The sequence below is a fragment of the Centruroides vittatus genome, unplaced genomic scaffold (assembly GCF_030686945.1).
Source record: "Centruroides vittatus isolate TY-2023 unplaced genomic scaffold, ASM3068694v2 contig_3071, whole genome shotgun sequence".
In the NCBI taxonomy this organism is placed as follows: domain Eukaryota; kingdom Metazoa; phylum Arthropoda; class Arachnida; order Scorpiones; family Buthidae; genus Centruroides; species Centruroides vittatus.
Genome location: NW_027121974.1, coordinates 54,389 through 67,604, shown reverse-complemented (window position 1 = coordinate 67,604; position 13,216 = coordinate 54,389). Strand labels below are relative to the sequence as shown.

General features: G+C 30.1%; 1 protein-coding gene across 5 annotated transcripts in view; it reads right to left on the bottom strand.

Annotated features, from left to right (window-relative positions):
- LOC136973006 (tyrosine-protein phosphatase non-receptor type 11-like) overlaps positions 1-12,669 on the bottom strand; it is a 66,374-nt gene extending 53,705 nt beyond the window's left edge. For all 5 annotated transcript variants that reach the window (XM_067267686.1, XM_067267687.1, XM_067267685.1 and 2 more), the window contains exon 1: positions 12,536-12,669. In XM_067267686.1, the coding sequence (XP_067123787.1) occupies positions 12,536-12,549 (14 nt within the window). In that variant the 5' untranslated portion in view covers positions 12,550-12,669. The remainder of the gene's footprint in view (positions 1-12,535) is intronic.
- Between the last annotated feature and the right edge of the window lie 547 nt (positions 12,670-13,216).

Genomic DNA, 13,216 nt, shown 5'->3' with positions numbered 1-13,216 from the left:
TTCACTATATTATTATTTTTATTTGTAATATGAATTTATTATATATACCACGGAATGACACCGCTGTTGCTAGAATGCCCACTAGGGGGCGTTCTAGCAGCAGCGGTGTGCAAGAAAACAACTTGTTAGTCATTGGACTCACATATGACAGAGAAAGGAGTTTATAAAAACAAAGCAATAAAACGATTAGAAGTTTGTGTCCTTCACAGTGGGGAACCGACACAATCTATTACTTTCGCGGGAGAAAATATACAATGCTTACTACCCTGAAGTTGAAAAATAATACAATCCAGTGAAATTTAACAAATCTGACGTCAATAAGTAAATGATGAAATTATTTATAGAAAGTTGATATTTGATAAGTTTAGTTTTTTTCATTTACAGAGAAAATTACAGAAAATATAAATAAAAATCTCATTTTTTTAAAATTAAAATCATAAAGTTTCGCTCACAAACGGTCGAGATGCGCGCTTTTTATTTTTATAATCGTTTTGTTTTATTCATACACGATATTATTCCTATATAGATTTATTAATTATAATAAACATACATTATGTGTAAAATTTCATTAAAATAACACACACTAACGTCTGAAGTGAAAAAGTAATTGAATCGAGTCCCGCCGCCATATCAATTAACGCGCCACGGAAATTAATCGATTCTGAGAGCGCCCCGTTGCATCAAATTAAATAATTTATAAAAATTAAAATAATATGTATTTTATAAAACAATTGATTATATCTGTTCGCAATAATATTGTAAACACACTGTACTTATAGTTTAGCATTTCCGATATTTAATTTATTTTTGAATTTTAAAATCTAAGAAAAACATATTTCTTATTAAATTCCTACTCTTAGTTCACACTCTCCCTATATATATACAGTCAAACCTGTTTTTATGCGCTCTTTTTATGTGCGATTTTTATTTGTGCGATTTTTTTAATGCGAATTTTTAATTTGTGCGGTATAGTTGGCGACTAGTCTCGTGCGATTCGTCATGTCTTACGTTGACTTATTATAGCTAAATAAACTTATTATAGCATAAATGCACTTATTATAGTAATATTATTGCATGAATATGCGAAAAATGAAATAATTTACTTTTTAAGTCAACAAAACACCACCTGGACAAAAATATGTAAAACAGACGATAGACCAGACGATGCAGTCAAGTGCTGACATCTGTTGTCAATAAATTCTATTTCCTACGGTTTTGAGTTATTTTCTATGTGAGACTTTTTTTATGCGGTCCCTGTTGACCGCATAAAAAAAAAATATTTTTTAATTGTGTCGCGAAAACTATTATTTACAGCCATTCGTGAAGTTTCGTGAGATTTTTTTAATGCGTTTTTTTTAATGCGGTCCCTATCCCCCGCATAAAAACAGGTTTGACTGTATATATATATCTTGTTCAAATTTTCAATCGTTAATAAAATACTTTTTATTCATCCACTCAAGTTCAAATACATTTTTTTAACTTGTGGTGGATGACACTTGATGTTAATACAGTTTTTTCAAATATTAATTCATTAATTAAATTTAATTAATTAATTTTAGTTTTATATGGGAGAAAAAAATTTCTCTTATATAAGATATTTAGCATATGTATATACATATTTATATTAATTGTAATTATTTAATAAAAAGTAACTAGAATAAAATTTTTCTTTGTTGACCTAAGTAGGAATTGACTTAAAAAAATTTTTTTAATATTACTTGTTTAAATTAAGTTTTACGCATTTATATCTGCAACTTTAGATAATACAAAGATATAAGAATCATCAAAAAAGTTAATTAATAATAATCGAGGAAAAAAAAATAATAAAACTTTTAAGGTAAGGAAATTTCTGTCGTAAAAGTCGTACGCAATCACCTGACGCCCATCTCTCCACTTTGTGTAACCAAAGAGGTCGAGTTGAAATAAAAGCCTGAACTCCAGTAGAAGTAAAAACATCGGCGCGTGTCTAGGACAATAAACTTGAACGGGTGCGAAGATGAAACATGACACCTTGCAATTTATGCTAATTACCTTCTAATATTAAAAAATTAAAACCTTCAATAAATTATAATTAAATGAATTTTTTTTTGACTGAGTTCGACTAGAAACATCGAAAAGCTAGATTAAAGTGAAAATAGTGGTTTTTCGACACTAAATATTTACAAATTAATTTTTTAATTTGGTGCCGGACTGACCGCGGGTGTGCAATTTATATTTGAATTTGAGCATCCGAATTTTATATTTGAGCATCCGTGTGACGGGTATTAACTGGTTGGGACCAAACGCTTCATTGCATTTATTTATATGTTTCTTGTAGCTTGAATGTTGGAAGATTGCATGGAAACTTTACTAGATACACTGATGTTAAAAGCACACAAAGAGCAGAAAAGCTCTGAGTCAGACAACCAACGTCCCCAAGATGACACCACAAAACCATTTGAGTCAGTTTTAAGAAGCCAGCCATCCCTAAGCGTTGCTCATGGTTTACTTTGGATTATAGTTTGTTGAAATGAAAAATGAAGAACACCGTTAGAAAGCAGAAAACCACGGTGCATGCTAAATATATATGCACCCACTTAAAACTAAAGTTTTATCTTTGTCTAAAGATTGTCTCTACGGGTGTTATTAATATTTAGGATACTAGTTTAAAATCTTGTACTTTCTGGCACGAGGTTCGCTCGATCTTTAATTTACAAAGTGCTAGAAAGATACAAGATTTTAAACGAGTGTCCTACAATGTTTTATTTAATAATAGCGAGGTTACGGCCGACGTTTTCAACGCGAAAACGTGTACGTCGGACGTTCAGTGTCGCTTTCCTGTATGCCTCAAAGTTTGACAATGGTGTTTGGAAAGTCAGTGGAATCATGCTCAACATTCCAAACGCCATTGTCAAACTTCTAGGCTTACAAGAAAACGGCGCTGAACGTGTACGTCGGACTGAACGTCGGACGTACACGTTTTCGTGTTTAAAACTTCGGCCTCAACCTCGCTAATAACAGTAGAAATCTAATTTATTATCGCTCAACAATTATTATTTTTGGTTTTTCTAAGGTAGCTAAGAACGAGTGATATCATTGTTTAAGTTGTTTAAGCTAAAGAAGAATCGTAGAAAGACCGTTGGGAAGGGAAAGTTAGCAACTTACTGGATTCTATACGATTCTCCGTTGCTAAAACATGAGTTTCTACTGTTAGTATTAAAATCTATTTCTTTCTTTTGTCTACTGTGATTAAATAAATATAAATGCTAAAAATAATGCCGTATAAAAATCACTCTTATCGCCGAACTATAGATGTATTTACGCCTTAGTGAAGTGTGATTGTATGAAAGCGGAGATCGGTATTTCACAAGGATACAAGCAGGGAGAAGCCAAGCGCAAATTCCTACAGCATGTGCAGAGTAGCAAGAGTTGGAAAGCTCCTCATTATGTTAGCCTATATACAATACATGTAGAGTACCTGTACATGTGTAGACGACAGTGCCTTATCACCTCGCGCACAGTCACATCATAAGGCGTATGGGGTGTACTCGTCGTTATTTGGCTCCTGACCGCAATTACGAAAAGAAAAATTCCACATGGGAAGTGAGAAAAGCGAGTTTGCCTCAGAAAAAGCGAAAAAAGCGAGTCACTTTAAGCCCTGTTATGTTTCTATGTACAGTACATATCGGGTTTCGTGATGTTTGATATATAGGGTGGTTATAATTAAAGTTGCCCGGCATTTGTTTAGTGTGCAATCCATTTGCATCAATCACGTGTTTAAAACGTCATACAGCATTGCAACGCGTTTTGAACATGTGATTGATGCAAATGGATTGCACATTGAACAAATGTTGTGAATAAAAATCTTTTGCGTGTTTCCATTATGTTTTTCTTGTTCTTCATGCACTATTTTTTCACCTAGTGGTAAAAATTCGAACTAAATTTTTTTTTACATTTTCCTTTTCCCCATGGTCCATGTAACATATATATCAAGTTTCATCAAAATACGTGCAGGAGAACAGGCTCTAGACAGGCCTGAGTAGGGCAACTTTAATTATAACCACCCTGTACTTAAAATATACAGTATACCTAATTTCAAAAACCCCCAAAACAGTAAGCAGTTTAAAAATAAAATCACTTTAAAAAAAATTACTGTTAAAAAGATAAAAGTACCTCTTTTTTGGGGATTTTTGAAATTACAAATATAATTCAAATTTAAAACAATGTTTGAATAAATGAATTTATTTTTATTTTTTGTGTCAATAAAAATGGCTTAAGCCCTTGTAGCTTCCCTTGCATATGCTCCTGTTTATCATCAATTTTATTGTTTATTGAATAATCAGTAAACACAGTATATTTACTAATCATATTACTTTCATTTCTTCCCAGAAATACAACAGATGGTTTAACTGGAAAAATGTGGACATCTTTGTTCCAAAATTTCTGATTGCTCTCTAATGAGATTACAGTATATAAACATATAAGTATAGTATCACCTTAAAATAAGATCATATGAGCAATTATTTATTGTGACATTGCTACAATGCCAGACTGCAATTTTTAATCCTATTTTTATTTTATTTATTTAAAATATATTCTCTCCACTTGAAATTAGTAGTGACTTGCCCCTGTACATCATACTTTTCATTTAACAAAAGAGTCATGCCAGTCATCTATTAACTGCTTTCAGGGGAAAATTTTTGAACTGAAATAACATGACTTCTAGTTTGCATTGGAAGTTCTTATATAGTTAATTGGGGCCTCCTGCTCCTAAGGTCTCATCTTTCATCTATCTAACTCTGTTCTCAAGATTAAGGAAAGACATATGGACAGACAGACAGACAGACAACAGTGGGAATTTATTTTTTCAAACTGCAGCCCAATGAACTCCAAAATCTGGTTGCTAATCATTTTTTGCCTTGTCCACTTAAAATGAGGATACTGTACATATGATCTGTGCTGTTTGTTCATATATATTTTATGATACCTTTTTAATATGTAATTGTTTCTCATATGCAGTCTTCTAATAAAATCTGTTCATTATGATTCTGTAAGAAATGATTGACTAGGCAGTGGTTCTTAAACCTGACTTATACTCGCGGTCCACCAAATCTCGTCAAATTTAGTAGTTGTGACCCCCATGTTTTAATAATAATTTATATTTGATAATTTGATAATTTATCTATAATAAATTGATTTTTTTATTATTGCTTTATTTTTTATATAATAAATGTAAATCATAACTTTATTATTTCATTATCTATTTAAATAGCATTCAAACTTCACAATTAAACATGAAAACTCATTAATTTTTAACAGAAAATAAAATAAGAAACATGTCGATAAATCGATCCAATGTCGATGCTAAAACTAAACTAAAACTAAAACGCCCACTTGTCGTAAGGATTTTGCATAACTTTTGCAAAAATATTTAAATTTTCAAAGCCTACTATTTTTCCTAATTATTTTTAAAATTCCAAGCATTAATAGTTTCTTAAAATTGCTTTGGAATAAAAGAAGTAAATACTGCGGTGTAAGTAGCTTATTTGCATTTATTTCTTCTGTACTAACAAAGTTGTATGTAGGAAGAAATACAAAATAAATAAATAAAACCTAAATAGGAAAACTTTATCTTTCTTATTTCACTTTTCAATACGATATTCGGATTATACATCAATTTTCTTTTTATTATATTCTGAAGGAAATTTTGCATAATTTGGCGGCCCCGGCAAACTTCTTATGGACCCCCAGGGACCGCGGCCCCCTGTTACGAATCACTGGTCTAGGGTCCATTCGTATTCATTTGTTCGATAAGCCAGTAAAAACTGTAGACTTCTCTAAATGTATTTTTAATATCACAATTACATTCTGAATCGCTAGCCACGATATAAGGGCTAAAATTAAAAATAAATTATAAAAACTTACTCGGTGAAATAAAATGTGCGATGGATATACATACCTGGTACAATGTATTGTTCGATTGTATTAATATACTTTTAAAGAAAATTATAATTAAAATATAGCTTTGTAAAGAAACGTACATAAAAATAACATAAAATATTCTTTACTTTTTAAATCTTAAAACAATCCACTTAGTCAAATATCTTGATACGAGTAGCTAATGGATGGAACTAGTGACGGTCCAGGTAGGTGTGTAGTGAGTGTGTGCGTGCCAAATCCCGAGGGTGCCGATACCGGTCAATGTCAAATGCCTCTTTTGTCGCATCACTAGTATATCTCAAAGGACGCCACAGGGCTGTTGTAAATTTTAAACGTTTCTCACCGTAGCTGTAAAAATCTAACTATGTTAAACTTAATAGTCATTCGTTTTAATACCAGGTGTACACAGAAATCAGTTTCCCACTGTACTGAGCGAGTGATTGGTTCTGTTAAGCTTTTGTTGAAGTAAAATTCTGGCTCTTTCAACAGGGTTTTATTTACGTCCCCATTCCCTAATCTCTTAATTATTTAGTCACTTCTTAAGTAGAAATAAGTCGAAACCAGTTACTTTGTACCTGAATATCTGTAGTCTTGGGAAAACAGTAAAAAGACAAATTTTTATGACAACGGATATATAAATCGTAAATTTAAAGAAAATAAATTCTAGAGCTTTTTTTTTGTACCATTGTATGTACTGTACGTCTCATTCATTAAATTTGGTTGTAAATGATGCTGCCAAAGTAACAGTTAATTTTTAACACTGTACTAGAATTGTACACGTTTTTTCTGCATCCTCTTACAGATGGGACATACTAAATCGTAATATCACCGGTTTAACATTGAAATCCGTAAGTAATATAAGATGGGAGAGCGGAATAAACGCAGAATAAATATATCAAATATTTTAATGGAGTTTTTTTAAACTCCTGTCAACTCTACAGAACTATCATAAAAACGTGCCAGTAAACTCCTATCGGTTGGGTTGTTATAAATCTAGTCTAGGGTGGGCAACCCTTTTTATAACATGGGCCAGAATAAATTTTACGTTTTTTTCTGCGCCGTAGTAGTTAATTGACGCCTTCTTGTGACTCGTAATTTTTTTAGTCTGCAAATATGAAATAAATAAATAAAAAGTTAATTACTACATTTATTTCTCTTATCGTTTTTGAAAATTACAAAGAATTAGAAAAATAATTAATTAATAGTTATTTTTCCAATTTAATAATCTATTAAAGATCTCGCAGGCCGGATAGAAACTTTTCGCCAGCCGTAGCTGGCCCGCGGGTTGCCCGCCGTTGATCTAGTCTGCTCGTGATTCACATAATCGGGCGAGGGTGGCCGAATATCTAGCAGGCGGCTAACAGCCCACAACCGCTCCGGGATATAAAGTCGCGTACTCTTTACGCGTGTGTCGCTTCTACCAGCTAAACCGTGACGTTTGTGCTATGTAAAGCGCATGCGCCAATGCCTATAATCTGGCTGCTTGGAAGTTGACAGGCAGGCGGATAACAGCCCACAACCGCTCCGGGATATAAAGCTGTACTCTTTACGAGTGTGTCGCTTCTACCAGCTAAACCGGGTGAGGTTGGTGCACTGTAAACCGCATGTGCTAATGCCTATATAATCTGGCTGATTGGAGACTGACCCGGTTTCGACATTCCTTCCGCCACCGAATTATTCGAATATACAATAGCAATCTTATCGTTTTTTTCACATGTAGTATAGAAATTTGTAAAAGATACATAATGCAGTTATAATAAAATATTAATTTTAATTAATTCAAAGACAGACAGACAACAGTGGGAATTTATTTTTTCAAACTGCAGCCCAATGAACTCCAAAATCTGGTTGCTAATCATTTTTTGCCTTGTCCACTTAAAATGAGGATACTGTACATATGATCTGTGCTGTTTGTTCATATATATTTTATGATACCTTTTTAATATGTAATTGTTTCTCATATGCAGTCTTCTAATAAAATCTGTTCATTATGATTCTGTAAGAAATATTGACTATCTTTGTATTATAAAACTGACCAATAAAAGGTTTCACCAAATCTCCGTCAAGTTATAGTGAGATTGATTGACTTTCATGAGTTAAAAGTATCAATGATTTACTTCACACCTCCACCTCCATTCATCTATAAAAACTTAATAATTCATCCTAATAAAATTATACTGCAAAACAATTTTTATATATTGCATGGTAATTAATGTTTCAGATTATCTCTGTTTGGTAAATACACTAAAACAAATTAAACGACACTAGTTTTTACCATAACAAAAACTAATTTTATTTCTATCGTCACAAAAAACAAATTTTGCTCACTTTTGGCTCACTCATTTTACCCTTAACTGAAATTGCTTAAAGCACAACAAAACGATTACTAAAATAACAACATAACCTAGAAATGACCATTGACACAAAGAGCACTTCTTTGTATCCACTACATAACCTTATGACGAGTCACTAACCCATAGACAATAGTAAAAAGATTTCTCTGTAAAAAATATGGATTTAAAATTCCTATTAAAATTACAAATGTTTTCTGTATTTTAATGGAACGGACCATATTTTCTGCCATCAACTAAAAATGGTGCAATCATCAACTTGTTGGCCACCTGTCATATACCATAGTATAGTGAGAACTAGCAGTGATTTACAAGGATCTATCTTATGGTACTGTACAGTACATCTCCCTAGAATAGTGCTCTCCAGACTGTTGCTCTAAAAATGCATACAATGCTCATTTAAATGGACTTCTCTACTATCTGATGCTCTGTTAACAAGAATCCTGCTAATGTAAAACATTGAGACAAAAATCAGGAACATGACAGAGTAATCTTTTAAGTGAACTCTCTTATCCAGTGCTCTGTTGAGTGGACTTAACTGTATTACATTTTCATTATTCAAAAGCTATCAATGAATCCCAGAATGTATAAATGTGTGTAAATGTGTGTGACAAAATTGGTATATTTAACCTGTAGTGTAAAATGTCATGTCCATAAAACATTATCAAGTGAATTTTTGTCAAAGCTCTATTCAAGAAATAATTTTATAATAATTTTTTAGTATTAAATATGCTAGTGAATGGAGAGAAGGAAAGACAAAAGCAAAGTCTTATCTTTGTATAGTCGTATTTATATTTTTATATATTTATTAAATGTAAATAACACCGCCATGTACTTTTTATTAATTTTTTACTTTAAAATGTGATATTATAAATGTGGCATTAACACCAGATGACGCTTTTACCTGATTTTACATTTTTTCTGCGGAGGCAGTAGCCTCAAAAGAATGGTTGTCTCTGAGATTTTGTGAATTGTCTAAGGACTGCTAATGGCGTGAATGGTGAGAAGGAAAGACAAAAGCAAAGTCTTATCTTTGTATAGTTGTATTTATATTTTTATATATTTATTAAATGCTAGTGAATTTTTCAATTCATTTAATTTTAAGAAAATCAATTACATTCAATGCCAGAATCTGCTTAAAATTAACTAATGTGAATTACAAAACTCATAGAAACAACAATTTTAAACAGTGAGAAATATTTTATTTGGATCAAGTGTTTTCTGTCTAATTTATAAACCATCATCAAATTTTTTTATTAACAAATTAATAAATATTAATAAATTTGAACGAGCAAATAAGTATAGTACCAACTCAAAATAAGATCATACAAGCAACTATTTATTGTAATGCTGTCACAATGCCACACTGCAATTTTTAATTTATTTAATTTAAAATATATGCTCTCCACCTCAACTGATTAGTAGTGGCTTGCATCTGTACATCAAACATTTCCTTTAACAATAGAGCTGTGCTAGTTATCTATTAACTGCTTTCAGGGGAAAAGTTTTAATTGAAATAACATAACTTCCAGTTTGCATTGGAAGTTTTCATACAGTTAATCAGGGCCTCCTGCCCCTACAGTTCTCATATCTGGTCTCAAATTTCATGTATCTAACTCTGTTCTTGAGATTAAGGAAAGGTAGATGGATGGACGACAATGGGAATTTAAAGGTCTACAATTTTTCCAAATTGCAGCACAATAACAATCTAGATAGAGCACAAAAATTTTAAATAATCTATTACAAAAGGATAGGCTATTTAAGATTTAAATACAACAAACTAAAATAAACATTATTTAATATTATATTATAATGATATTCACATTATAAATAAACAACAATGCATACAATAAAAGTGAATGTATTGTTGTTTCTTTCAATTTTAATTTCAATAGCATTACAGAAGGGTACCTACATTGCAAAATGCAATACACTATTAAGATTTATCAAGTGATAAGAAAAAAATTGTTTTGTTCATCATTATGTTTTTATAAAAAAAAATTACTGATTTTACTGAAAGACAATAACAAAATCTAAAATAATATGATTAACAGATTATTCCAAGAAAATATGAATTCAGATATGGTTGCCATTCCACTTATTAAAAAACAATGATTCATATAAACTGGTGAGGTACAGAAGACTTTATTATATATTAGAAGGACTATAATAAGATTAATAATACAAACTAAGAACTCAGTAATAATTAATAAATGTGATAATCTTAGAATTTGATCACTTTGGAATCTTACTTTGAAAATCATGACTTCAAAATAATGTCAGTCAAAAGAATTACAGACATTAAAATGGATTTAGGATGCTTTAAATTGTTATTAAAAAATCTCTGTAGTAAAGAATAATAAATGGTTCATAGTAAGTCAAAGTAAGTTAGAAATATACTGTTGTGTGTATATACACACATACACAAACAAACTTGACAAACTGAATTTTTCCAACACCCACACTTAGTACCACTATAAAAAATACAAGTAATAAATAAAACTGAAGATTATGATGAACCTATTGAAAATCAACTAATCAATTAAATTAAAAATTAATGCCACTCATCATTTAATTATCCAATTTCCAATGTTCTCCCTAGACTAGTTTGGCTGGTCATTCAACTGAATTTTCACTCTGACCAGTTACAATAAAAAATAAAATAAAAAATACTGTAGTATGTTTCTTGTCTAGTTTAAACTATTATCTATAAGCTTAATAACAGCTTCCTATATCTAAACTTATTACACCATTAAGAATAGACAAGTTATGAAGTCGGTATAGCTTCATAAATTGTCTGTATTCTTAACGGTGTAATAAATTTAGACATAGGAAGCTGTTATTAAGCTTATAGATAATAAAACAAAAAATACTTTCATTTCTTTTTAAAAGTAACTAGACTACAGATTAGTAAGTTATTGAGTGTTATAGTATGTGTATTGTTTTGCCGTCATTAACTAGAATTTCTAACAAAATTTGCAATATTAGACAGTTAACATTGCAGGTCAACTGCACCTAAAATTTTAGTTACACAAAACCTTAAAATTTAAACACACAGCTGTTATAAACTTTTTATTAATTTTTGAAGAGTACTTTTGGTAACATTTATTAAAAAATTGTATTTTAGTTTTTAGGAAGTAATTTCCAACTTTATATATTATGATATTAATCATTTGTAATCTCATGGTCCACTATATATTTTAATATAAATGCAGATATTTTAGAAAATAATTTTAAAAAAAGGGCAAATCAAATATTAAGTCAGAACTGGAAAAGACCAGTGTACAGAAAGTACCATGTGTATAAATGTAAGAAAAGAAAACTCAAAAGTGATTTTAAACTATCTTCTGTCTTTTCTTGGTTATATTAGTATCTTGCACTTTTGAATTTTCTTTTCTTAGGTACAAATATTCAGTTATAAAGTTATTACATTCATAGATCTGCTATTGAATTTTTTTATCTCAAGATTTTAGAAGTAATTATTCAATGACTTTGACCTATAAGCAATTTATTAATTGATATTACTTTCATATTACCGGTATAGATGTAACTTTTAATTTAAATTGTAACAACAAGTATAGATAAACATAAATGTTAAAATTTATGAACTTCTTATCCATTTGCTATTGCTACATTTTTTGAAATTTCAGTACTATATTATTTCTTATATATTATATTCCAATAAAGTATAACAGCAGCAAAAATTCATTTTTTTTTTTTTTCATACATAGATGTATAACTAATGACAAGTAAAATTTGGCAAATATAATACATAAAGGGTGGAAATCAGCTGAAACCATGCTATGTAATATTAAAAAATAGATAGATGAAATATATACGACATAAATTTCATAATATTTTGATATACAAATATTATATAACATTAATGTAGATGATTATTTTTCAACTAATAATTCTGAGAAAGAATTAACTTGAGTGTTTTCGGTATGAGAATTTTAATACCTGAAATGTTATACATTTAATCAACATCAGGGGTCCACGTAAGAATTTATTAGATACATTACCAACAAATTTTTACATGATCTTAGATGTAAACAATTGCCATAAATCAAAAATACAGAAAATAAATATCACAAATGAAAGCTTAATTTACTTTAATCTTAATTAATAAATAATAAAATGTATATTAAACACTCTTAGCCGGTTTTTAATGAAAATACGTTTTATTTCATATCTTAATCATTTGAATTTAGTATCTAAACAAAATTCTAATTACAAATATATAAATGAAAATGTAATATTACCTTCTCGACGCCATTTGCAATCGACAGTCAAACCAGAAAATAATAAAATTAAGACATTTAACAATTCAAACAAGTTTAAACTTAACGATAAAAATTTCCTCTTTCATCCGTTGTTAGCTGTCCGCCATCTTGAACGTCTGTTGCTGAGTTTCGATAGCTAAAAATTAATTAGAATTTTAAAAATAGAAACAATACAATATTATAACAACGTTGTTTATTAAAAAAATTAATACAGTATTTTCTGATAGTAGCGGACGTGATTTTTTATAATTAAAATATTTTTAAGTTTTGTAAAATTATTTTCTTAATTACCATTTTTTAATATTTACGCAATTTTTTTACTGTAATATTGAATTATAAAGTATAAAAGCACTAATTAATAATAGATTTAATATATATATATGTGTGTGTGTGTGTTTAATTCTGGAAATCGAACTCAAAGCCAAAGCTCAAATTTCAATATCATTATACTTTTAGTACATGTTAAATTATGCAACATTAAAATCTATTTATTAATTTTACACCAGTCAAAGCCCATTTATACTTTTCTCAGTTGTATGTTTTTTGCAATTATACGTTAAATATAAGTGTTTTTAACTCTCCGCCCTGTGGGCACTAAGAGGGCATCTTTTAGCAAGCCCATTATGAATTCTACTGGGTGGCCGGTGGTCCCCAGGAATT